The sequence below is a fragment of the Impatiens glandulifera genome, chromosome 3 (assembly GCF_907164915.1).
Source record: "Impatiens glandulifera chromosome 3, dImpGla2.1, whole genome shotgun sequence".
NCBI lineage: Eukaryota > Viridiplantae > Streptophyta > Magnoliopsida > Ericales > Balsaminaceae > Impatiens > Impatiens glandulifera.
This window is the reverse complement of record NC_061864.1, coordinates 50,970,544-50,998,376: the sequence shown is the minus strand read 5'-3', so window position 1 is coordinate 50,998,376 and position 27,833 is coordinate 50,970,544. Positions and strand designations below refer to the sequence as shown.

The following is a 27,833-nucleotide window of genomic DNA, read 5'->3' as shown; positions in this document are numbered from 1 at the left end:
AAATTTTGTTCACATTGTTTTTTATAAGTAAAATCACAAGAAATTAGAAAAATAGTGGAACACATGTTTCACAGTCTTATGTTTTAGGCAACAAAAAAAGTTATGTTAAAACATATATATATATATATATATATTCATAATTCATAAAGACACTAATATATGTGCATCTTTTCGGGTATTTTGGTATATTCAATAGGTTTTACTGGATTGTACTATACTCTCTAGTTGTGGTCATGGTTAGAAACGGTTCTAACTTCTTCATCCTCCTGTGACGAAAAGACTTGAACTTCTTGCTCTTTCCTGATCGGAACACATCTTGACGGTGGACCAAACAAGCTTAGTATGACCTATATATATAATCAATCATCGGGTCCAGATTTGCTAAATGTTTGAAAAGTTGGGAATAACTTAAGAAAATGCATGATAGATAGATGTTTACCGGCAGAAAAACCAAACCATGAAGGAATCCGATAAGAACCAAAGCCAGGTACATTTGGAAGTAATAAACCTGTAAAAAAGACAAGTTATATGCTAAAAGTAACTCTTCAAAGATCCCAATATTTGTATTCATCATAAACACAAATTAAAAAGTTTTTACCAAATGGGGCCTTGTATTAGTAAATAGTTAAAAATAGAGGGAAAAGAAATTAGATTACCACAAATATTTCAGATCTTGCAAAGTAAAGGACAATTACTCCAACAAGCTTGGTAATTGTAATGCCACTGCACATTCAGGGAAAATCAAATTTGAGAAAGATATGAATGCCTCACCAATATGGGAAGAATAAGCATAATAGACATGATTAATTCTATTATGCCATAATAATGTAGCATGTTACAAGAAGAGGCAAAAATACAAGATCTACATATTAGGGGGTGGGTAAGTGGTTCGGTTTAGTCATCAAAATGCACGTCCAAACCATTGACATAGAGGATTGGTTAGTTCGGTTTTCTCGATTGGACAAAATCTTATGTTACTGGCTGAAGATCCTTCTTATTAATCAATAAAAGTCTCGTAAACAGTATAAATTCGTCTTCATTTTGATTCACCATTCCTATTATAATTTGGTGGATCTTATGAAACTAAAGGGAAAGACCACAATCATTTTTTAAGGGTGTGGAATTTTTAGATGGGGAGAAAATTAGTTACTTAATATATTATTGTCATATAACAGGTAATACTTATTTATGTGTTAAGACTATTTTCATTATAAATCAGAATCCCTAAAATATCTCAACTAATATATTCTAATTCTTTAATTAAGAGTTAAATCAAAATCGGTAGAATATCTCAAGTCATTTATAATAAATTAGAGAATAAAATAAAATAATCTTAGTTTTGAGTGTTTCCACAAAGGGAAATGTAGGGAATTTCCCTCCTAATCAATCAAAGAACTTAAGAAATATAACAGCAAGAAACCAATAAAACAACACAAGATTTGATATCGGAGTTCGACCCAAAAAAGATGGTCTACGTCTCCGTCGAGCTCTGTTACGAACTCGATTCCACTATCACAATTAAACGTTTCAGTTACACCTCGTTCTTTATATATATCACTCACACCTCTGAAATCTCTTACACTCTTGTGTGAATTACTCATATATATATATAAACAACTTGTCCTAACTAACTTAACAAACTTAACAAACTTAAGCCTTTGACACTTTAGTTAGTTGGGCCTGACCCATCAACTCAATTTCAACAATCTCCACCTTGAGTTGAAGGGTCCTTCTCTTGTTCTAGTGAAATCGAATATGTTCATCACTTCATTGCTCGAAGCCTTCATTGCACTAAATATCTTGAACTCTAAGCAAATCCAAACAATGTCTGAATTTACTTAGAGGTAGTACCTTGGTTCCAACATCAGCCGGGTTATCTTCTGTTCCAACCTTGTTGATTGAAACCACCCCTTTTGCTATCTTCTCTCGAATGAAATGGTGCTTGATATCCACGTGTTTTGTTCTGTCATGGAACACGGGATTCTTGCACAAGTGTAGTGCACTTTGGCTATCTGTGAACACCGTCGCAGGTCCTTCGAACACCTTCAGTTCTTGCAACAGACCCTGAATCCACATTGCTTCCTTTACAGCTTCAGTTGCTGCGATATATTCGGCTTCTGTTGTTGATAAGGCCACTACTGATTGCAACTGGCTCTTCCAACTGATACAGTTACCGTTCACCAAAAAATAGAAAGCCGAAGTTGAGTTTCTTGAGTCTTTATCTCCTGCATAGTCTGAGTCCACGTAACCAATTACACTAACATCTGCTCCACTTCTTTTCTTGTAACATATCCCCACATTAGTAGTCGAGGCTATGTATCTTAGTAACCACTTTATTGCGAGCCAATGTTCACGGCCTGGACTTGCCATAAACCTGCTCAAGACACTAATCGCATGTGCCAAGTCTGGCCTGGTACAGACCATTGAGTACATCACAGACCCAACTGCACTTGAATACGGAATTTTTTCCATGTAAGTCTGATCTGACCTGGTTTTTGCCGAGTTCACAGACGACATCAGATACTGATTCGTGATCGGCAACTTTGCTGGCTTGGCTCCTCGAATTTCGAACTTGTCAATCACCTTCTCGAGATACCCTTGCTGGCTGAGAGTCATTACACCATTCTTCCTGTCTCTCTTAATCCTTATCCCAAGAATCTTAGCAGCTTTGCCTAAGTCCTTCATATCGAACTCGGAACTTAGAACAATTTTCAACTTCTTCACACTTGAAGCTTCTTTGCTGATTAGTAGCATATCATCTACATATAGCAGAAGATAATCAGCTTCAAGTATATTCTTCCCTCTAAAGTATAAACAAGTATCATAGCTACTCCTCATAAAGCCTTGTTGAGTAATAAACGCATCAAACCGTAAATACCACTGCCTTGGTGATTGTTTGAGTCCATACAACGACTTCCTAAGCAAACACACCATGTTCTTCTCTTGCTGAACTTTGAACCCTTCTGGCTGCTCCATGTAGATGGTTTCCTCTAAATTTCCATGAAGAAACGCAGTCTTAACATCCATCTGTTCTAACTCAAGATCGAACTGAGTTACCAGCGAGAGCATTATCCGAATTGTTTTGTACTTAACAACTGGTGAGAAGATCTCATTATAGTCCACTCCTTCCTTTTGAGAGAACCCTTTAGCAACTAATCTTGCTTTGTACTTGACCCCCTCCTGAATCGAAGTACCTTCCTTGATCTTATAGATCCACCTGCACTTGATTACAGATTGTTTGACAGGCCTTGGAACAATCTCCCAAGTTGAATTCTTATAAAGTGAATTCATTTCTTCCTTCATAGCTTCCATCCACTTGGATCTATCACTAGAACTCAAAGCCTCTTTGAAATCTTCCGGTTCAGTTTTGTCTAACTCAACTGCTGTCATAAACGCATATGCCAACATATCGGTATAAGCTGAGAACCCATACCTCTGGATGGGTTTTGGTTGCCTCCTTTCCCTGTCCCTTGCGAGTTGATAACTAGCTTCCGACTGAGCTGTAATTTCCTCGTCTTGTGCCACAACAGGTTCAACATCTGTACCAGTAAATTCCTTCTGATTATCAGCAACCATTTCAGTGTTTTGATCTGAAATCAATGGCTCCACCTGACCATGATCCCCTGCATTACTCTCTACTTGACCAGTCCAATGCTCGCTTTTACCCAAGTCACCTTGATTAGATTGATTCTGAGAGAGACACACAAACTCCTCTTCATTGAATACTACGTCCCTGCTGTTTATGGTTTTAAAACCACCAGACTGTTTTAACCACAGCCTATAACCTTTCACTCCTTGAGGATACCCAAGAAACACACATTTCACACTTCTTGGCTCTAACTTGCCTTCTTTTTGATGAGCGAATGCTGTACATCCAAATGGCCTAAGATGAGACAAATCTGGAGGTTTACCTGTCCACATTTCTTCAGGAGTTTTGAACTCAATTACTGTCGACGGACATCGATTCACCAAATATGCTGCTGTCATTACAGCTTCTCCCCAGAAGGACTTGGACAAACCTGCCCCAAAAAGCATGGATCGAGACTTATCTAACAAAGTCCGATTCATTCGTTCAGCAACTCCGTTTTGCTGGGGTGTGGATCGAACTGTTCTATGTCTTTGAACCCCTAGCTCACGACAATGACTATCAAACACTTCGTTGCAAAACTCTAACCCATTATCTGTTCTTAGGATCTTTAATTTTCTACCTGTCAGATTCTCAACCAAAGTCTGCCATGTTTTGAACTTCTCAAAAGCATCACTTTTGTGTTTCAGAAGATAAACCCATACTTTACGAGAATAATCATCTACGATTGACAAGAAATACGAGTTACCTCCATGCGTCGATGTTTTCTCAGGACCCCATAAGTCTGAATGGACATACTCCAACACGCCCTTGGACTTATGAACCCCGGTCTTAAATTTCTGCCGATGCTGCTTGCCTAACACGCAATGCTCGCAAAAGTTTAGACCCTTGACTCTATCTGAGCCTAATATATTCTTGTCGCTGAGAATCTGCAAACCCTTCTCACTGATGTGACCGAGTCTCCGATGCCATATCGTGGCCTTCCTGTCTTCATCTGAAACTATAAGTGCAGACTGTCTCGACACAGTTTCACCAATCAGCTGATACAAACCTTCTTGCTTGATACCTTGCATCATTAACCTGTTTTCCTTCATTATCTTCATCTTCCCCGACACTATCTGATTTGTGTATCCCAAGTCATCAAGAATCCCGAGAGAGACGAGGTTTCGTGACAGCTGAGGCACGAACCTGACTTGTTTCAGAACCCTTACAACACCATCGAACATTTTTATGCTGACATCTCCAATACCTTCTACTTGACATGCATTACTATTTCCCATCAGCACCTTGCAACCACTCAGTTTCTGGAAATTAGAGATCCAATCTTTTCTGTACGTCATGTGGAAAGTACAACCGGAATCAAGAACCCAGTCCCTCCTAGTATCTTCCATTGACGCCATTAAGACCTCTCCACTATCATAGCCATCACCATAATTCGCTGATTCTCTAGTCTCCACTTGCTTTTTTTTGTTATCTTTTAGCCAGCTATAGCAGTGGTTTCGAAGATGACCAACCTTTCCACAATGATAGCATTTTCTTGTTTCCGTAGATTCTGATTGTGATGTTTTGCTTTTCTTGTCTTTCGATTTGTTATTGGTGCGAGGTTGCCCTTTGAAGAAGTTTTTCCCTTTGGCCATATAATTCTCACCATTCGAACTCGCTTTCTTTTCTGTTCTTAATTCCAGCTCTCTCGACTTCAATGCCGAAATCACCTCTTCAAGAGTGATACTTGTTCGTCCATATTTGATTGCATTACGGACTTCTTTGTAGGATTCGGGAAGAGAGTTGAGGATTATTATTGCCTGGTTTTCATTGCTCATTGCTTCGTTCTCGCCTGAGTTTGCCAACTCGATATTGAGTTTCAAGAACTCATCAAGATTTTGAGTAAGAGTCTTTTCTTGCATCATCTTGTAACTGAACAACCTTTCCTTCAAGTAAATCTTGTTGATCAAAGATTTGGATTGGAACAGCTCGTCTAGGCGCCTCCACATCGATGCCGGAGTCTTCTCATTGTCTATCAACCGGATTACAGAATCTGAGAGATGAAAAATGATTGTACCAATCGCTGTCTCTGTCATCTCGATCTTTTGATCTTTATTCATCTCCATTGGCCACGAGACTGGTTCTTCTAGAGTTCGCAGAAGATGCTGTTGTGCCAAGAGAGCCCTGATTTTCCGCTGCCAAATGCGAAAATCTCCATTGCCATCGAATTTGTCAATGTCAGTCTTCATGCTTGAGATGGACTGCCACTGGAATTCCCAAGGTACTGTTTTTTGTGTTGATCTCTTTCTTGTATAATATTGAACCTTGTCCACTTTGTCTCTTTCTGCGCCTGAGCCGGAATCTTCCTTATCCGTATCACTAGCCAGCATTAAAGACCTTTCCAAGATTCCTCAAGATTCTTCAAGATTGATTCTAATCTTGCCCAAACCGAGCTCTGATACCACTGTAGGGAATTTCCCTCCTAATCAATCAAAGAACTTAAGAAATATAACAGCAAGAAACCAATAAAACAACACAAGATTTGATATCGGAGTTCGACCCAAAAAAGATGGTCTACGTCTCCGTCGAGCTCTGTTACGAACTCGATTCCACTATCACAATTAAACGTTTCAGTTACACCTCGTTCTTTATATATATCACTCACACCTCTGAAATCTCTTACACTCTTGTGTGAATTACTCATATATATATATAAACAACTTGTCCTAACTAACTTAACAAACTTAACAAACTTAAGCCTTTGACACTTTAGTTAGTTGGGCCTGACCCATCAACTCAATTTCAACAGGAAATTTCCTTAGTTTCCTATCACTTGCATCTACAAGGTGTCTGCAACTTCTCGGTTGGGATATGAAGGACCTTAGTCAGTCATTTGATTTTCGATTTGAGTTCTTGTTATGGACTTTTTGTTTCTTTCAGTTGCTTTTCATGTACTGTTTTTGTTGCCTTCTTAACACCTTTTAATGAAATTAAACTAATTTAAAAATTAAACTAGTGTCAGATTATAGAAAATGGTTTTGATTGAGTTGCCCCGCAAGAAACAGTAAGACAAAAGAATTAACCTGAAGACAGAAGATCCCATGGTCCTTAAAGCCTCCTTTACTCGTTTTTCCCTATCTCCATAGCTTACCTGTACATCATTATTTATTATGGTGAATCTAACAATATTTGAAGACATAAATCCCAAAAAAAATGAAAGAAGATAAAAGCAAGTTATACGCACCGAAAAGGCGTGTGATAGATGCACACAAAACTCAACCGCAATTCCAATCGACATTATGAGGTTCACAACCGAGACAGCATTGAGTTGTATACCCAAGATGGCCATCACACCCTGCAGAAATTTTGTTAAACTACTTTTCTTTGTTGGCTAGAAGAAGTTCAACAAAATAACTAATAATCTTGAGAATATATGCCCTAAAATGTGGTCTAATCGATTTGAATATCAATCTATCCAAGATTGTGCGTCTATTCCACATTTTAGCACATATATTCTCTCTTTTCTTTTTCCTACAAAAAAAATTATTTTATTTAATACCAAAAAGAGAGTTACAATAAGAAACACAACTGTGGGATATAAGCAATAGCAATATCTTATGTTTAGCCTATTAACACAAAAGGTGGACAGGTTCATAAAAATTGCAATAAATGAAAGAAGTGGTAATAAAGAAAAGGAATTATGAAAGGCTGGTTGTAGTGGTTGCAGTACACATATATTCTTCATAATCACATAAAACAGATTAAGTGTTTCAGATTAGGGGAATACCATAAGGTCCACCACAATCATAGTCAAAACAAGAAGAATGATTCCCGAACTCCATAAACTGCGATAATTTCTCAATAATTAGCATTTTTTCCATACATAGACGTTTTCCGGAAGGTTGGAAGAGAAGTATCAACGAAAACCAAAATCATACCTGGATGTAATAATGAGAGAAGCGATAAAGATAGCACCTGTTAAATCGTGCAAGTAAATGTTTGTTATCACCAAATCACATGGTTAAAGGTAATCTATAAAGTATAGCATCATCTTTTTTCTTTTAGAAAAATGTCAACTTATATTCCAAAAGAGGCATGAATACGAAGTGGTAGACAGTTTAGTACGAACCAAGTGCTATAGCAATGTTGACGAGAGCTGTTCCCCATATATCGAGATATTGCTCAAAGAATATATAGAACACTGAATACGGAAAGATCTCCATCTGAAAATACAATTAGGCACCCATTAGTACAAGTTTATACATCAGTCACGAGCACAATGCAACAATAACGATGAGAGATACCATGTCACCATAAAATACTTCTATATGACAGATCAGAGGAACAAGGTAAATTAACAAGAAAGAAACACTTGCATAATTTCACCAAGAAACTAAAAATATACTTGAATACTAGTTAAAAATGTATTAACAAGGTTAATATAACATCGAAGTTGAACCTTCAAACTTTTAGAAACCCTCGAACTGAACTCTCGAGCAGCACGTAGCGAATTAACGTAATCACCCTGTACAAAAAGCAACCAACATTAGGGTTTAAATATTATTCGTCGTAAGTTGCCAAGTAATTTATCAACAAAAAAGAAAAATGTTCTTCCAAGGACTATTCAAAAAGTATATATGAATACCTGTTTCCTCAATGGTGTGTGATATGTACGAAACTCTGATGCTTGTATAACGCCCCATTCATAACCTGACAACAAAATGAGAGTTAAAAATACAATCATGCATTGGTAGCAGCATAAAAATCACTCATCCGTCACTTTAAAACGTCTTATAATAAAGAAGATGAGAAATGTAGAGCTCAGAGGCAGGCAGAAGATTGGGAGGACAAACTCATTTTGAAGGTAACTTTGTTTCATTTCGAATTTATGTTTCTGCTTACGATAAAACGGAACTGAAGAATGTGGGAGCAACTGTTAAGTGCATCGAAGATGCCATGAAAGAATGGAACAGAGAAGAAAAAACTAGAAGGAAAGACAATCAGCTTTTTTGGTATCTAAATTTGGCAAAAGTGACAAAAAAATAAAATAAAAAACATTTGGCAAAATGTTTTGATCTAAAAATATTTCTGTAGCATAATCATTTTTTTTTTATAACTTTTCACACATTTTACACTAAAAAAGTTCAGCCACACTTTTCATACCAAATACAAACAAAATTACTTTCCCTTTTTACTTTGTCAAATTTCAAAAGTGACTGAATTGTGATCAATTATCACATACCTACAATGCAGGGGAGGGAAAATGAAGATGAAAAGAGGTTCAATGGATACCTCTACAGCTTTTCCAGATGGGATGCCCTAGATACTATGGGAGAGATGAAACAAAGTTGTTAATTTCACAGATGGGCTTTAGCATTACATTAAGCAGAAGCTATTTCAGCAATGTTACATATTGCCGAGGATTTGATTTATAGAGATGTGATCTGGCACCAATCCTTTCCATTTCACTACGAAGTTATTGTTTTTCATGAAGCTACAATGACCATGACCCATTTGAAACACTTTCTGGAACTGGATTTGGTTTGAAAGAGAAAATGTTGATAAATTTCTTTGGAAACACTTTTTTGTCAAGTATTTCATCCGGATGTTAATTTAGATGACATGATGTTCTGGAACATACTTTAATTAGACATGTATTCATAAATGTTAACGTTTTCTTGTCCAAACCCAGCTCCAAAAAGTGTTTCCAAATGGTTTGTATGCTTCATTATGTTTTCTTGAATTCATGACATGTATTGCTTTGGTCAATTTTCCACAATAGTTTATGTGACTTTATCGTTTACTATGATTCTCATTTAAAAGAAAAAAACATCTTATAATAAAACAAATTTCCGGATAACAACCAATAGCTCTTTTTGGACAAAAGCAACAACGTTTACCATTCAGATCCACACTAGTAGTAAAAGCCCCATGTCCACCTTTTGCACAATCAGAAGAAGGCAAAGCATTGAGGAACCAAGGGAGCTTCTCCCGGAATTGTGTAGTAGAAGGACGATCATTGCTCAAATCTGAGTGACGGAAACACTGGAAAGATTGTATATCTTAATATCAAGAGATGTATCATAAAATGATATCATAAAATGAAAAAGTGAAGACATTACTGTTGTACAATCTTTGCAGACACTGTCTGGATTACAAGGACCTTCATCAGGTGAACAGCAAGGAGGCTACAAAAAAAATAGAATTATAAGCAACAGACTACCGAAAAGATAGATAAGATGAATGACATTATGGCAGTAACTAATTCAAGAATTTAGATAATCCTTGCAGGTTAATGTCAAGGCTTTTTCACTTTTGCTACAAACATTAATTAAAATCTAAATTTAAAAAATCTAAAATTTAGAACCTCACATCCAAAAAAAGAGTTGACTGGGGAATAACTATAGAATAAGAAATGCATATTGACACCGTCATATATTCCTAGTTTATCCTAACCTGATCATCAGGGGGACAATAACTTCCATCTACAAACTTCCTGCAGCAGCTAAAAGCTTCAGGTGAAATCCACACAAGAAAGTCATCAAGCCATGATGCAGCTGGCTTAGCAATGTAGGTTGATTCAGGATTCAGAGATGCCCTTGATATCTGTAAACATGCAAAATGAATTTCTCACAAAAACTCAATAGTGACTTTTTACAGACCACAAATTCAAACAAAAAAATCATGATTTCTAGTCGTTTCTGATTCGAGAAACCTCAAAAGTAGGACAATTGAACACCATTTTGATATCATCTTGACCAGTCATCAAAAGATGGTAATATAGCAAGTATATTAGAAAACAATTCCCTTGGCATCTCTTTTCCCCTTCTTAGGGCTTGTTCGTATTCGTGTTTTGGTTATAACCCGGCTTATTTAAAAAGTAATGATTGGTGATTATTTTGAGAAGGTAGAGATTTTTTGGGTAAAAAGACTTAAAGGTATTAATATATAATAATAAAATAATAATATAAAATAGAGAGTATTTTAGTATTTAAGTTAATGAATTGAGTGATGTGATGAATGAGAGGGGGAGTTAAATGATGTTTGATTAGGTTGAGTTATTTAAATAACCCAAACCGGAAAAGCCCTTAGATTATTCAAACCCTGAAGTTTTTTTTTTATTACTGTAAAAAACATAGCAAGTACGTTAGAATATTGGAAGCATGAAATATTCATTGGATACCAATAGTTATAATTAGTGATAAGGCGTGGTCATCTCTTATTTTAGGGATTCTAGGGCTGGGATTGAGAGGAAACTACATGGTTCCCCCTAGAGTTAAAGAGCATTCGAAAATGTAAAAAAACAACTAAGCATTTCTTGCTTATGAGAGAATATGATGTTTGTCCCAAAACATAAGAGATTTGGCAGAATGTGTCGGCATTTTGGCTCCTAACAAATTATTCCAGAGAGAAAGATCCTAATACTATTAATTTTCCGGCCACGAGTCCTCGTGTAACTGGCCATTTGGAACCCTAACATTCATTTTGTATCATAATCTTGGGGCATACTCTTTAACAAGATGCAAACCTTGCAGGAACTTCTAAAATCACTTGTCTACTCAACTTGGATCTTTGTCTAGTTTGAAAGGGAAAAAAACTTGAAACAATAACTTTTTAAGATTCAATACACATTTAAATTACTATGAATTAGAGCAAACAAAAGGCACATAAATGTCATCCACTTGCATTACCTCATTTAAAAGTGAATTTGAGTCGCATTGGCTGATAGAACATATCTTGTTTGTGTGCGATGATTCTGAGCTGAATACACAATTATTAAAAAGAAAAATCAATATATAGCAATGAAAGTGAAAGCTGGAGCTCTAGGTTGAGTACCAATGAAAAATAAATTACCACTGCAATTATCTGACAATTGAAAGCTCTAATTGAATAAATTGGTATATCCAAAAAAATCATAGAAACGTTCAACCAGTTTAAACTGCATTTGCGCATTTTTGACAATATGACAATAATATGAAAGTAAAATACAATATAAAGACTACTCATAAACCAAAGGCTGAGATTTTTCAAAAATAAAAGACAAACCCAAATGGTGGACAAGGGAAGGGGTCACAGTGATGAAGCCATTAATTAATTTCTGAAAAAACTAAAGGAAAAATAAGCAGCCAATGATGCAAAAAGAACTTTAGAAAGACCAACAATTCTATCTTCAGATGACCCAATACTAGAAAAACCTAACAGACGTATCTGTTAGGCACAACTTAGAGCTCAAAAAGAAACCAATTAACAATTTTGCAACATGAATTTTCCCAGTTTTTTGTTAACCATGCTTAAAATCTACATGAGCATGCTTATAGGCTTATGCAGAAAGAATTAGCATATTCCTACAAAAGTAGATAACAAAAGTGCCCACACTGCATAAGAATGCTGAGACCAAAGTGCAGATATCAGGCTGTTTTGTTATGAACTGTAGAATTATTCTGGAAGAAAAAATAATTCCAATAATGGAATGTTGAGAAAGTCAGCAGCAAATCAAGCAATCAGATTAATTGATTTGCTAATTGACCGTTGATTATCAATTACATGATTTTACTATTTAGTATTTAATTATTTCCTTTTCTGTTAATGTAATCTTACTATTTAAGCACTAGACGTCTTAGGTAAGAATCACAACAAAAACACAAGCAATAAAATTTCTCTTTTTTTCTTTATTTTTCTACATGGTATCAGAGCAGGTTTTTCCTTCTTGAAGGAACCTGTTCACAATTTTCCGCTGCCTCCTCCAATGGTGGAAATAGCCATTGGAGGAGAACTCAAATGATTCTATAATCTCATATTTCTCTAAAATTATTATCACAAATCTCAGTGCATTTTTTTTTCCATAGTTCAGTCGAATCTGTATCGAACATCGTCTTCGTGTCTCGACAGATTTATTTTTTCTCTTTTTTTGGCAAACGTCGTCTTCATGTCTCGACAGATTTCTTTCAACATTTTATCAAAATTATCATTTTTCACTACAAGAGCTGAGCCAAGAGCCAAGAGCCAAGAGCCAAGAGTCACTCTTCTAACTAAGTGAATCATGATTTTTGAATCAGTCAAATTGAAAGAATGTCATCAACAATTCATCGGCAACACCCTCTTCAATCTCTGCCAAGGCTCTATTACACTTCTCTACGTTAAATCCCGCAATCAGGTGGCTGACATACTCACCAAGCCGACTCGAGGAAGTATGTGGCAAGTTGGGCAGTCTCAACATCTACTACCCAACTTGAGGGGGAGTGTAGAATTATTCTGGAAGAAAAAATAATTCCAACAATGGAATGTTGAGAAAGTCAGCAGCAAATCAAGCAATCAGATTAATTGATTTGTAAATCAATTAATTAGACTAATTGATTTGCTAATTGACCGTTGATTATCAATTACATGATTTTACTATTTAATTATTTCCTTTTCTGTTAATGTAATCTTACTATTTAAGCACTAGACGTCTTATGTAAGAATCACAACAAAAACACAAGCAATAAAATTTCTCTTTTTTTCTTTATTTTTCTACCTCACTAGATTTTTCATGATCCGGAAAAATCTAATATTTTTATATATGTGAAAAAAATTATCTAAAAACTAATCTTTTCATATTTCAGATATATATATATATATAATAGTAATATTATATTGGCTTTTAGCACATTTTATCAATAGAGATATTAGAAAAATTCATACATAAATAAAGTCAATTTTAGTACGATCTCATAGAGACATATAGAATTTTGTGGAAAGCCGTATTTGATGAAAGTCGTATGTACGGCTTGGAGGGAGATCTTTCATATCTTTCGAGATAAGAGGTAGAACTTTTTTGGTAGCATACTCAATCAAACGGGTAATTTTCTCCCCGACCATGGATCCCATACTACTCCCCATAAACTCAAAATCCATAACTCCAATTGCTACGGGAATACCGTTTTAATTGGCCTATCCCTGTTTGAACAGCTTGAACTTTTTCTAATTCAATGAGTATTCTCAATATTATGCCTTGGTGGTGAAATGGTAGACACGCGAGACTCAAAATCTCGTGCTAAAGAGCGTGGAGGTTCGAGTCCTCTTCAAGGCATATATATATATACATAACTTTTAGGTTAAGATTAAAAAAACGCATCCTTCATAAGAATTATGTGTTAGCTTTTCAATTAGACAGTGTCTTCTAACCCACTAAAGTAGCTTAAGTGGCAAGAGTAGTTCCTAAGAGACCAAAGGTCACGGATTAGATTTCCACTTAGAATGCCTTAAGTTGAAGAGGAGATCATAATAGCTTCCTACATTCAAAAATTAAAATAGACAATGTCGTCTAGGACACAATGATTTATCACCTCCAAATGGACCAGTGTAACTACAGACAGAAAGGTATCAACTTAAGTTCATTAGACCTCTCTTTTACACAGGAATCATGTTTACCTACATAAATTAATCTATTTCAACCAACGATGCACTTTTTAAGGAGTAACATCATTTTTTACCTGTAATTATAGTCCTTAACCACAAAATAGAGAGGTGGACCTACTCTAAGATACTCGCCGAGATCACTGAAATACCCCTGCAACAAATAAACTCTAAGTTGTCCATAATAAAGGAGTACCTAATTTATGCAATGGGAACATTTTCTCATAGTTCAACCTGAAGATAAGAGTCACGTGGAAGCACAATACTTTGCTCCAAACCAGGTTCAATCCGGGTACATAATGCCTGACAAGTTAAAAGATGAAACCGTAAAAACTTAACACTTAATGAATGACAAGCATCAACTTGAAAATAGGAACAGGATAATATAACTTACAATGCTTGCCAAGGAAAAAGCAGCAAAGATTGCAACAACAGCAATTTTTACTCCCCAGATGCCAAGGATACGGGCATGGACTTCCTATAAGATGAAAATCTTACAAAATTGTCATGAGAAATGGAAAATATTGGGTTGCCTAAGGATAATATATGCAGAGAAAGAAATGTTTATCTGAAGGAAGCTGTAAAAGGAAACTAAGGGAGTTGAAACCAAAAAAGAAGAAAAGAACAAATGATATAAGAATGGTTTTGAGAAGTAGAAGCCATGGAAGAATCAAACTACTAATAATACCCAACAAGAAATATTTTCCACAATTCAGCCAAAACCACAATGAATTTTAAAGACAAATATCAAGAAAGATTGGTGGTAGGAAAATAAATCCAGTTCATTTTCCAGAAGTTGCCTCATTTAGGTGGAAATACTGATGCATGCCTCCACATATCTTAGAATACACAATCCAGCAATTATAACTAAACCTACTGCTAAACAAAAGGAAGCAAAGATCTAGCCCGTAATTACCTCCATATATCTTGCCAGTAATCCAGGAGCCTTCTGATGGCCTACACCTAATACATATTCTTTTAGAATTTATCTTCCATGCCAATAACAAAAAACATTCCAGCTTAGAATTACCTTCGATGTTTTCCAGAGAAGATGAACGGATTTTTATACATGGAAAACAGTCAACTCTGTTATCTGCAGCTCTTGAGAAGTCAAGAACTATCAAGGCAACAAAAGCAGTAACTTGCAGAAGGAAATCCAATAGAACTGCCAGAGCTATAATTAATAAAAGAAGGGTCAGAAAGTAGTCATTCTAAAGTAAGTAAAAAAGTATTCAATAAGGACAAGAAAAGATAGATTCTCACCAGCAAACATGGAAAATACACGGCATGCTGGCATGGAAATGAAGCTTCCGACCGCAAAAGCCAGAACCTCAGATAAGCTAGCAAGTGCTATTGAAGGGCCAACTTCAGCAAGTGCACTGCTAACTTGCACTTCCAAAGGAAGATCTCCAGATTGTCTTTTCACAGCATGTACCAATATACACATGTTGTCCACTCCGACCTACAAAATGAGGAAACATATTTTGATATTCATCATTTATATCCAAATTTCATCTACATCTACATTTATATATGTGTCTGCAACTGTATATGCATACACACACACATATATATATATACACTACTAACTTAAAGGTGCATCAGTTTGATAGTTGAAGTAACAAAAATATCAACAAAGTCCAAATTGTTCATCTGACAATGACAGGTCCTTGAGAAACAAATTGGAAGTTAAATTATAGCTCACAAATGGAAACAGCTGATGTACATTAAGCAAGTTTTATTTTTCTAAATTAATATATCAAGAATAAGTTATAATACTTAAATAAATACAGATTAATGTTACATATATCAAGAATAACTATTAATACTTAAATAGAATAAAATTAATGTTGCATATGGGAATACTGAGCTTGATGACCTACTTTTCCATTACATAATATTATTCCATATTTCATTTTTTTATTGCTTGTAAATTATAAATAAAGGTTATACAGATTATAAAAATAGATTGTTTATTAATTTTAATCTAATTGATCATATAAGTTTTGAAATAGGTTCCAATTTGTCTTATATCTCTAGAAAACAAGGAAGAGGTACAGCATGGGCTACTAGAGAAAGAGAGATCAAATTAAACCTTCCATCAAATAGAACCAGAGGATGACAACAGGAGAAGATAAATGTACAAGGTAAAAGAAAATTGGAAAACTTATAATCTAATGCATGCATGTGAAGAGATATAGGAAAAGGTAATCATATGTAGAAGAAAAACTTGCATTAAAACCGTAACACATTTTAAGAAGTTGACTTCTTGTTACCAGGAATTGAAGAAAGTCACTAAATTTATGTAATTTAATCATGTAAACCAACCAGTTATTCAAGCAAAGGCAACTCCTTTCTACTCAACAATCAGTACAAAGCAAATCTAGCAGTTAATCTTATGCTGGAGAATTATCTGAAACCTTACTGTAAGCTGAGCAAGCGTCAAAATAATTAACTTACAGCCAAAACAAGGAACGGAACAACTTCCATAATGATAAGTGTTGACTTTATTCCCAAGGCACTAAAAATTCCAACAGATCCAAGGACAGAGAACACAACAATCACGACTCCTGAAAGTCCAAGTGACACCTACAGTTCAAAACACTTAGCATTAAAAGGTGAAAATTGTAATAGACAACTGAAGAAGCAATCAATGACAAGTCTTGCCTTAGATGAAATATAGAATGTAGACAACCGTGGTGCATCTCCCAGGGTGATTGATATATAAGCAAACATCACAAGATAGCTTATCTGACATGAAAAGTGGGGACCAAACCTTATTTACTGGGCTTGCCAACAAATTAAATGACAAAATACATAATAGGTGAACCAGTAAGCTAATGATTTTACCAGTATCGTCGTCACATCTGCAGTACTTTCTCTCTTCAATTCGTCCTCAATTGAACTTTCTGATGAAAATGAGAGGGTCAGATTCCGCGATTGCACCATAGGTAGCAGTTCATCCTGCAATAAAATTTCGCAAACAAAATTTTAGCTTTACATGACCACACACACATAGATTCAGAGACTTCTGTTATCTTTCTTGTTTTTTCCTTTTCGTTTAATGGGTTTCAGGAAAGGATCAATACAAAGACAATCGAGAGAGAAGTACATATGTGACCATGAAATGATGTTACATATTCTCGAGATCACTTTATATACTGCTGAATTCATCGAGAATATTCTATCATTCTTACAATCTAACCTTTGCTAGTTGTATGAAAGCTCTCTCCCAAGCTATCGCTTTCTCATTTTCAGTGCCAACGTCATCCACAGCATTGATTACAGGATATGTGATGATAAATGAAGAAGCCTGTACAGAAACAATCACCAAATGAGTCATCTACACAGAATATCTTGATCAGAGAAAGATATGGATGCAAGTCCCCAGTGAACAATAAGGATGGTTATTCTGGTACTCTCTCAGCCCCCATTTTCTGTATTCGGCAACAAAGATGATAAGCCATGGTATTTATGAGAAGTTAGTTGAAAGCAGATGAGCTAAACATTGTCGCTTTTCTTAGGTAAGTATGAAGGGTAGTTGTATGCAAAAAAAATATATCAAAGAATCATGTGTTCCATAAAATAGAAATAGAAATATTGCATCTATCTTATAAAATGGGATGGATGTATAAACATATTGAATCAAGTATCACCTCTGAGTAATTATTCCCTGAAAATCCTCCAAGTACGATGCTAGGATCAAGAGGGGCCTTAAAAGCACTCAGGCATGTCTCCGTAGAGGTATAATGCTGCATGTTGAGAAAGAAAGTAAGGTACAAATGTCCAGACATGGGACAAATATAACAAATGTAGCAGTCTCAACACTGCCAATGAAATTATTTTAATTAGAATAATTATGATTACCATTATAATTATATATTAGTTAAGATTATCCTATTATATAGGCAACTTAAGTTATCGTTTTGATTATGCAGTGAAATTATGAAAAGTCCCTATGTTTCTGGTCTCGATTTCTCTTAGCTTCTCACCCTTTTTCTTGGATTGTTTAAACTCGTTTGAACTCTATCATAATAGTTAGCTTAGTGAAGGAAGAAACGACTGGAAATTGATAAACGGGAACTTAAAAAAGAAGAAGAAAGATGCAACTGATCAAGCATTTTCCCTATCACCTCCTATCCAGGTTCATGAGTTACAACATTCTACTCAGATCCAGATAGTTGCCTTTCATAAGCTTCCTGACTGGAAATGGCTCGAGAAAGCATAACAAATACTAGTTTGACCATAATTGAAGTTAAACTCCAAATATCATCGCAATCAGAACACAAGGCGTCGTAGAAAATTTACAAGTAGTGCAAACCTGAAAACAGTACTCGGCATGTTCAATTCCTCCATAATCATCAAAATTGTAAGGATCCATTTTGAAATACTGCAGAATAGCCAATAAAAAAATAGAGAAATTGAGATCAAAGTTGCAAGATGTATATAATAAGAGACCTTTGTTTAATTTCAATATGTAATAATCCAAAGAAAAGAGAAATTCAGTCGATATTTGAAGATTAGATACCTTTTGTCACCTAAGCTCTTATGCATGAGTTATGTTGGACTAATTTCATGATAACTAATGCAAGTTTCTAATACGGCATAGGAGTTACAAATAAACCAATGCACTAATAATCACAAATACTCATGCATATCCCAAAGTCGAAGTAAGATCTTTATATAATTCAATAAGAAAAGTGATTCTAATGCACGATTAAGGACCAACCAAAATCTAACAATGAAATTATTTCTAAAGGCTATCAAAATAACAATTTAAAGCATCACAAAGCTGAAAATAATCAAACGATTCAAGGCACCTGCAGAACACTTTGGGAAGCACAGTCATCCCCAAGAGGCTTCAAGCATATATCAGTCAATGAAACAAGTGTACCAGAATGATTAGCACGGATTCCATCTACCTGCCAGCATAAAAATAGTAAATGGGAACCACCTTCTCCTCCAAGCAAATATACATAAATTCTAAGTAGAAACAGCAACTGCTAAGTGAAACCTTCTCCTGTATATCGAATAGTAATTGGAAATTATCCTCTGTGACAATGCTAGGAAACTTCCCATCCTTTGAATCTGGTATTGTTGCAAAAATGAGCTGGATATAAGAAAAAAAACTATCTAAATCACTGCAAGAGGAGGAAAAGTAGAAATGCGGCGTGATGAATAATGAAGGTGTGCATATAGAAAGGGGAAAAACAAAATCAGTGGATATTAGTGTTATCATCTAATTTACATCAAATCATTCTTTTTCCTCAATGATTCAAATTTCTGAGAAAGTAACAGCTATCCAAAATGATAACATATTTCTGGGAAGAGCAATTGATGTCAGAGAAAGAAACAATACCTGTTGCACTCTGTAGAAAGGAGCCAGATGTCGGTCAAAAATGTGCTTCTCTTCTGCTGCCCTACTACCCCGACCAACCCATAACTGCAACAATAAAGCTAGAAAGCTAAAAAGTAGATAGAACTGGGCATAAGGAACCCTAATGAGAAGCTAAGAATAAGCTGTCAAGCTTTAACAAGCTCATTGACAGGTGTATTTTGGAACTATGAGATGAAAAACATTCCAAAATAAGCAAATTAGGTTATATAGCACGGTTCTTAAGTTACTATTTTGAAAGAAGGTTTTCCAGAATCCCTGAAAAGAACAGGTACGCATATTGGAAATCAACACACCAGAGACCTTATTTGCTAGAAATGGAAACTAATAAGTTGAAGAAGAAGTAAATACAGGAAAAGGCTTCCTATAAATAAGTCCCATGTTGATCCCGTTTTCCTGGTGTTGAAATAAATCTCAACTTTAGGTGTTCTATCTTTTAGATTGGTTTGACTTTTGATTGGTCCTGATTTAGACCCTTTTAGTGTTTTTTGGGACGTTTAGCAATTGTGTTTACATTTGAAAGGCGGAATAGTATCTTGGGGTACTTTCCCCATGTCTTTTTGGGTAAAATCATAAATACCTAGCCAATGTAATAGTTCAAAATACACAATAAAGATATCAGACTTAGTCTGTTCCTCTATTCTCACATTTTATCACTCTCTCGACCAAATTCCTATATTTTATTTTACACCGGCACATTGTGCCTTCCCAAAAAGTAACAATAAATAAATAAAACTGCAATAAACTATCTGGAAGTACAATACCTTCTCAGGCCTTGTCTCCACCTGGAAACGAACTAGACCCAAACAAAGTAAAAGAACAATGGCCAGTGAGGAATACAGCACAAAAGTGGGATTCCTAGCAACCCATATTCCGTATTTCCTGGGAATAGAAAAAGAAATCACTCATCTTTGCTGATCAAAAGATACCAAGATTCAAGAAGATACATATTAGGAGAGGTAGATGACCTGAAGCAAGTTGTCATGTACTCTTGAAGAGTAGAAAGTTGAACCTCGTTTACTACCTGTGATTGCCAAAATTAGCAATGAAGGGAAAATGCACAAATGAACAGAATGTTGAATTTTTCAAACATTTATCAGAAACGAATGAGTATATATTCTTTCACAGATCTAATAATAAATAAAACAACATAAGTGAACTCAAGAATTTTCAGTAAACAAAATAGTTCATGTTTAAGGAGTTCTCATTAACAAGGTTTATATTAGTTTGGATATATAAGTTTTTCACACAAAACATTTCCACATTGAGAATTTCACATTAACCAGGATTATATAAGTTTGAGCCCTAACTCTCAACATCATCAAGTACAAAGTTTCCGCATTATATCTTAACAATCCACCAAGCCAGCTTTCTTCTTTTCATGAAGGAAGTTCACCATGAGGAGTTATACAAATCCAAATGAAGGGTTCAGGAGAGATCATCAACTTGCTCCAAGTAGCAATTATTTGCTTTTGGGATCAAAATTATACTTGTCTCTGTGCATTTAAATTCTAGTTTTGATTCAGATATAGAAATAAGAAAGAAACAATTTGTAAGAACATAAACTAACTACCTTTTATATTAACTGAGGCAATGTACATAGGCCATATCAACAGCTCATAACAATGTTAAATGTAAATAAAAGATTTGGAAGGCACCTGCGGCCCATCTTTCTGTCTATAGGCAGTATCTATTTCATCAGCATCTGTGAATTCCAACAAAGGTTTCGAAGCGGATGTATTTGTTTCTCTTGTACGATGAAACAAAAGCCACCCAAAAAGTGCAGAGATCAAGACAGCATACAGCAAAGCCATTGAGAAGTCCATACATTTAACCTACAGGCAGGCATAAAAGTAAAAGTCCAAGCCCATTATGATTCCAAGACACATCTTGGTAGAAAATTGAACAGGCTGATCATCATAAGACAATAATGGAAGATAAGAGGGCTATGTGAAGATTGAAGCATATAGAGGCTATTTTCAAAAAATGGATAAATGTGCATATGTGCTGCTTTTTCACATATATTCTCCTTGAGAAATTTTACACACCTACATAGGCTGAAGTTATACCTTCACATACCATATGCCTAAAGACAAACTTTTCACTCTTCCAGTTCCTACTCATTTACTACCTGAACATGATGTTCATGTGTCCATATTATTATGATAAACTATGCCACTCAAGCTCAAACATAGAATCTTTTCTGTAAAAGATTAAACAGATATATGTTATAGGAGAGAAGAGACAAAAAAAGTGATTTGCAGCATAAACGCTCTCCATTCAAGTGAATGAGAGGTTAATCAATCAAATGAGACTGACAACTTCAATACTGAGAATCAAGGAATTCTATGTTTTTTTTAAATGAAGAAAAATTAAGAATCAATTAAATACATACAGATTAAACTACACCCTTAGTTATGATACACATATATTCTTGCAATAAGTACTTTTAATGTTTTATTTCTTATATTTATACTAATAGCGTAAAAATTAAAATATGAAGGGCATATGAAGGGCACATAAGAAAATAAATGCTTGAGTTATTCTCAATGGCACCTATATTGGCTTCACATGGAATTAGTGAGCACTCACAGTATATGATTAAACGTTGTGAATTGATATTGATGCATGCGAAAGCTTTATGTAAAACAAATAACAAGATTATGGTGTAAGATGCAACTGGTCCCCCCTATAAATGAAGCCATAGACTATTTATTTTTCAAATGATGCATAGAAATGAAGAACTTCTTCAGTGACATGAGTTTATAATGTAAACAGGAAATGTCAATGATGATGAGAATCTTCATTCTTCCATAAATTATAAAGTTCTCAAGAAAAGTGAAAACCCACAATATAGCATCAGCTTAAAAATAATTGTTAAAAGTAATGATGTATGCAGAGGAATTGGGAAATAAGATGACAGATATAATAACTGAAACTAAATCCAACCCCTCCTAAATAAATGAGAATCACAAAGAATTTTCTATACGCACCATATATTAAGTTACTAACTCAGCTTAATAATTTCCATTAGCACGCAAAATAAAAAACACGTTATCTTAAGAAAGCGATGTATTGCAGGTCTCAAGATTTCATCTTTAAGGTGATATTCTCCTCATTCAGATTAAAAATATTAGTTCAAGCATATAAGCCTGCCAAGATCCTGAAGAAAAACTAAAGATTTTCAGCTCAAAGGACAACACCAGCAAAGATATTCACATCAGTAGAGATCTAGTAAGACTTATTTCACAATATAAGTTTTTGTTTTGCGACCAGGGACTTTTTCCATATAGAAACATATATATACATGAAGATATTTGGGGCCCAAAACCTACAAATCAGCTAAATACAAAGATAGACGTGAGCATAATTGATGCCATATCAACTCATTCTCAAATTCTATGTGGCAAACTATTTTTTTAGAACTGAGATATGTGAAACATGTTCTACTAAAGAAACCAGGATAGTATACAAGATCATCTAGCATTAGAAGAGTCCAAAATACTTGTAATCTTTTGTCAGAACTGATTGAACCTATAGCAGTCTAATTGGCCCCATAATGTGAACTCAACAAGTGACCAATAAAAAGGAGACAAAAAATAGTAGAGAAATGTTAAATTTTGGTTCAACCTTAAAAGATCCAATTTTGATGCTGCAGGGATCATCATGGGTGGGTGAAGGAGGTTCCAAGTCTGAGCATACAGGAGAGGAAGGGCAGTCTCCACAAGAGCAGCCAAGCGAAGTATCACCACAAGAATAAGCAGACACATTCATAAGTTCCATTCCAGAGAATTCAGGAATGCCTTGCCTAAAGTTGATAGTATAGGGAGAGCCTGGCAAACCCAAGTCCGCTTTTTGACCAAGGAAAGTGAACCAGTCTGATACAAGAAGAAAGCATACAAAGGTACTAGTTAGATGTAATAATATACCTTATTTTGTGATGGAAGTAATTGCATTTCAAGCCAATCCTGAAGTAAAGTGCAGAGATGAAAACAAATGCTAGAGCAAAGAGACCTCTGATATTTCCCAAAATAGGTCAAATGCTAGTCCAACTGAAACTTGAGATGAAAAATGTATGAACTTTGATGTAGTATACACTGGAGGGAATCAGATCTGATTCACCCCAACATCAAGATATCTGAAGAATACTCTCTTTTTTCTTGTTTGCAGTTATAGCAGTTACACTTATAGATTTATTAAAAAGGTCCAACTTTGAGTGAGATCATTTTACACTTTTAGTTATAACACTATAACAGTTGATGTTGTTGCTCTCTTTATTCCATAGCTATACCTCACGTGTTTATGCAAGGTGCTATGTTAGGAACCCTTGATCCCTTTAAAGATTACAATAGACATTTCACATCATGTTGTATATCATTTCCCCAGCAAACAGAAGTGAACTATATAAAGAGAGCAACAAAATCAACTGTTATAAATATAAGTGTAGCTATAGAATAAAGAGGAGAGAAACCTTTTATCTTGTGTATTGTATTTGACTAGGTATAACTAACAACCTTGTACATGATAAGTTTTGCTCTTCAATTTGAGGAGGTGATCTCAAATTATAATAGGGGATTGCACTTAGATCCATATTTGACTTACTATACATATAGAGTCCTTGGGACAATTAAAGAACATACAGTTTTCCTGCTTAACAGATGAAAGCAAATAGAAACAAGAAATCACCTTTAACGCTCTTGGCACCTCCACCGACAAAATCTAATGAACGAGTGTTCATGGTCCCAAACTTCACATCTTTGCAGGAATTGTACAACGCTTCTCCAAAAGTATGACTTATTAAGAAGTCAATTCCATCAACTGTTGAAGTTCCATTAACCTGAACGAACACAAATAAACGACGGAAATTAATAAGTAACATGCATTGCCATAAAAGGAGTATCACTCCAGTAGCAGATTATTGCAGCACCAAATTATCAGTAAAATCAGACCTCAGAAATAGAAGTAACATTGATATATAAACTCTGATCGGGGGAGCAAGAAAGTTCGCAGAAAAGATTCAAGAAGTTTCTTAAGCATGATGGGCAACCAACAAGGAAAGGAATTGCCTGCAACAACATACCAAAAGAATCAGATTAGTTATAAATATTGGGTTCATATATCATATAGAATACTGAAAATGCCATACAGACAAATAAAGACGGGGTCTACTGTTTTATAAGACATTTATCAAATCACTTCACATGGTAAAGATTTTTATGGACGTGATACTTCAATTCTTATTTGTTAACTTGATGCAGGTAAATACATGAAAACACTACATACCAAAGAAAATTAAAAGACCTGAACATTTGGCATTGAAAGAACAAAAACAAGAGGTGTACAAGTGTTTTGAAGTTGCCATGAGAACAAAATATCGTATAATCAGGCAAGATGAAAACGGGCTGTTTTGGTATGCATTTTTTCCAGCAGGATTATATCCGAAAAAATCTGTAATTGTTATGTTTGCAAAAAATCACAATGATCTGTATAATAATCCAATTCATAAAATCATCTTTATACCAAATGAAGCGACAAAATCACACTACAATTTGGATCATGATCAAACGAAAAAAATAACTTTAAATTTTAACTTCAGCGATTTCTCAATCTGATTGTGACGAAGATTGTAACAAAATAGCAGTTTCCAAATAGGCTCAACATTTGACATTTCCAAAAGTCTAAGAAGCTACAACTTCAATCATTATCATGGCCTCTAAAAAGAGTAAGTGGAGACATCACACCCTGTGGAAATTTTGTTTCAAGAAAAAAACAATTATCTGATGAAGCAATCTTACTTGTTGAACTTGCTGGCGTAATGTGTCAAATTGAGCCTCTGTACAGCAAACATTACCACTTATTGTTGGACATAAACTTTGGATTCTGGCTGAAAAGAGTTCATCAGGCTATCAAGCATATTAAAAAAAATGTCAGGAACACCTTACATGAAACAGATCAAAAGACAACCAGAATGAAAACAATGTTAGTACCATAAAAACATATGCAAATGGTTTTAGCAGCCATGGTTTGGATGCCATATGTTTACCTTAATAGATGGAGAACCATAAGGACAATTCAGAACTTTCCCATCATCTCTTTTTCCACATATATCATACATTGCACAGTATTCATTACCATGCCTTTCCCTGAAGATCATATTCACAATAATACTTGAGCACATTATACATTCTAGAAATTCAGTTTTTTTGAAGGATGAACCCATTTCATTAAGCCACATTTAATAAATATCACAAAAGAACAGAGAAATCCCCAACAGAAAATATCATAAACACTTTAATATGTCAATTTACATTTTCACTTTTTAAAGTTTATGTCTTATGCCCCATTTGGAAACGCATATTGTTTATATTTTCGTACGTGGTAATATTTTCATAAACATAATAAATCTTTGGAACTGTCTCTAACTAAATTTAGTTTCCAAACGTTTGTGTATAAATACCAACGATTCTAGACATATAAATGGAAACAAAAGAAAATAATTTCCAAAGGGCATTATTGGAATAAGCCAAACAGTAATGTCAGGTTATGCAACATCACTCAAGTTAAATAATCAATAAATCTTAATATCAATGTCAAGAGCATATGAAGGAAGAGTCCACATCTAATCAACTCATCTTGGAGTAGAAACGGGTTGAGTGGGTGATAACGTAGGAATTGCTGGTAAACTGGGTCGTAGAACATGGTGAATTTTTATGACTGAATGGGTTAAGATATGGGACTTTGATTCCGCAAAAAACAGCATGGATCTTATGAACTAGCTTTAGACTAGATACTGACTTGCCTTTTAGATTTTGGGATTGTATTGCCTATTGTTTTGTTGGTGGATCCTTGTTTTTTACACCCATTCACATTTTTGCTCCATTACTCTCCTTTTACTCTTTTCATTTTTTTCTTTTTCATTGCGACCGAAATTGCCAGACCCCCCACTGCTATAGTCCCCACTTAAATTAAGGTGTTCTTAGTTGGAATCAAACCCGAGACATTTGATCTCTTAAGCAATACTCGTCTTGCAATTTTCTTATGCAATCTCTTCATTGTTGTTCATCAGCAACTTTAAAAAACCCCTTAATTAAAAATATATATATGTATGTGGGACTTTGATCCTACATCATGTCCTCCAACTTCTTTTACTGGGACAAGGTTTATTTTTCGTGAATGAGAGTGACTATCACAACAACCTACTCTTATGACCCCCACTTTTCTTAACAACCTTTAAATGAACCTTATTTCAAAAAAAATATATATATGGAATTTTGAACCCACATCAGAAGTATGGAATTTTGGTGCAGGTTTAGTAACATCACTGAGCTCTCCAACTCCTTTCCTTTTTCTCTTACAAAACTCCATGGATAAGTCTAGCACGACAATCCACCGTCGTGGTCCCCACAATCAAAGTGTTTTTAGTGGGATCAAACTTAAGACCTGGGTAAAACAAATCGAAAAAACAGTGCAACATGAGGACTTCCAAAGGGGTCGTCCATCCTAGTACTACTCTAGCTCAAACACACTTAACTGCTAAGTCATAGTTATCAACTTACTATTTTAATCTCCCACAGTTATGAATACCTCCAATTCAAAAGTTCCTAAACTTTCTCAATATTAAGTAGCATGTACGGAGTTCCTTCACAACCAACGCCCTAAATTACTAATCTACTTACTTTTAGTTACATGAAATGCTGGGATTTCTTACCCGATTGAAGAATATTCGGAACCAGCAACAACCAATGAGAATATAGACACCTGAACATGAGAGAGCATTCGAGTCAGAATCAAGTAACAAAAGCAGTAAAGGTCATTTAACAGACCCAAATAAGCAATTACAGCAGAATCATGCATATGTACTCTTTCACAAACCCAGTCATGGGTACTTAGAGAAAAGAAAATAGAATACAAACAAATAAACCCTAAAATACAAAAGAAAGAGGAAGAAGAAGCAATCAATGAGTAAAGAAAACATAAAAATGAAATCAAAACCTTCATTTTAGAAGCTAAGAGCACAAATTTACCTGTAGCAAGATGATTACAGCATAGATGAGAACTGAAGGCTGTCCCATTTTTTTTTCTGGTCGGAGAGAGCGCCGGCGTTTCTTTTCCTCAAGATCAGAAATGGGAAACAGGTTGGAGGGAAATACTATCAAATAGACAGGAAGCTGAAGTCAGATTGAAGTCAAAAGATGGAAACCGATGGAGCAATAAGCCGTGAGTAGAGCAAGAAAGCTGAAAGAGGGAGAGGAGAATCATGATGGATATAAGAAAGAGGCACTTACCCATGTAAAGTCATCAGCCTACAAAGGCGTGTGTTTGTGTGTGGAAACAGATACTGCTCTGAAAATGGAGAGCAACCCAGTTACCCAAATTCCAAGATCAAATTTTGGCGCAAAAAGATTGTTATGATGATGAAGAAGAAGAAGAATTGAGAATGGTAAGTCCAAGAGTAAGGAAATGGGTTGCGAATTG

General features: G+C 35.1%; 1 protein-coding gene and 1 non-coding gene across 3 annotated transcripts; one reads left to right on the top strand and one right to left on the bottom strand.

Moving 5' to 3' along the window:
* Positions 1–71: 71 nt before the first annotated feature.
* Positions 72–27,809, bottom strand: LOC124929464 (NPC intracellular cholesterol transporter 1-like). Of its 2 annotated transcripts, none has more exons than XM_047469831.1 (40): positions 27,644–27,809; positions 27,383–27,507; positions 27,067–27,116; positions 25,402–25,501; positions 25,154–25,261; positions 24,308–24,424; positions 24,045–24,195; positions 22,989–23,236; positions 21,017–21,193; positions 20,327–20,382; positions 20,123–20,240; positions 19,323–19,406; positions 18,978–19,073; positions 18,784–18,885; positions 18,285–18,353; positions 17,620–17,715; positions 17,169–17,276; positions 16,814–16,927; positions 16,631–16,714; positions 16,424–16,552; positions 15,227–15,425; positions 14,994–15,137; positions 14,880–14,920; positions 14,358–14,441; positions 14,198–14,266; positions 14,041–14,117; positions 11,260–11,329; positions 10,025–10,174; positions 9,691–9,756; positions 9,469–9,613; positions 8,214–8,278; positions 8,028–8,093; positions 7,698–7,791; positions 7,507–7,543; positions 7,356–7,413; positions 6,813–6,923; positions 6,652–6,719; positions 657–723; positions 440–508; positions 72–347 (listed from the first exon to the last, which is right to left on the bottom strand). In XM_047469831.1, the coding sequence occupies exons 1-40, from the start codon at positions 27,645–27,647 to the stop codon at positions 222–224; spliced, it is 3,942 nt and encodes a 1,313-aa protein (XP_047325787.1). In that variant the 5' UTR covers positions 27,648–27,809; the 3' UTR covers positions 72–221. The 2 variants fall into 2 exon arrangements, with proteins under 2 accessions (XP_047325787.1, XP_047325786.1); XM_047469830.1 differs by having other exon boundaries at positions 14,880–14,926; positions 27,644–27,808.
* On the top strand, positions 13,557–13,637 carry TRNAL-CAA. Its single transcript has one exon. It is a non-coding gene; the product is annotated as a tRNA-Leu (tRNA).
* Positions 27,810–27,833: the final 24 nt, after the last annotated feature.

Coding starts and splice junctions, on each gene's coding strand:
- LOC124929464 (XM_047469830.1), bottom strand. Junction 20,383..21,016: donor GACAGAAAGATGGGCCGCAG/GTGCCTTCCAAA, acceptor TGGCAATCACAG/GTAGTAAACGAGGTTCAACT. Junction 15,426..16,423: donor TTCCGTTCCTTGTTTTGGCT/GTAAGTTAATTA, acceptor CTCATTTTGTAG/GTCGGAGTGGACAACATGTG.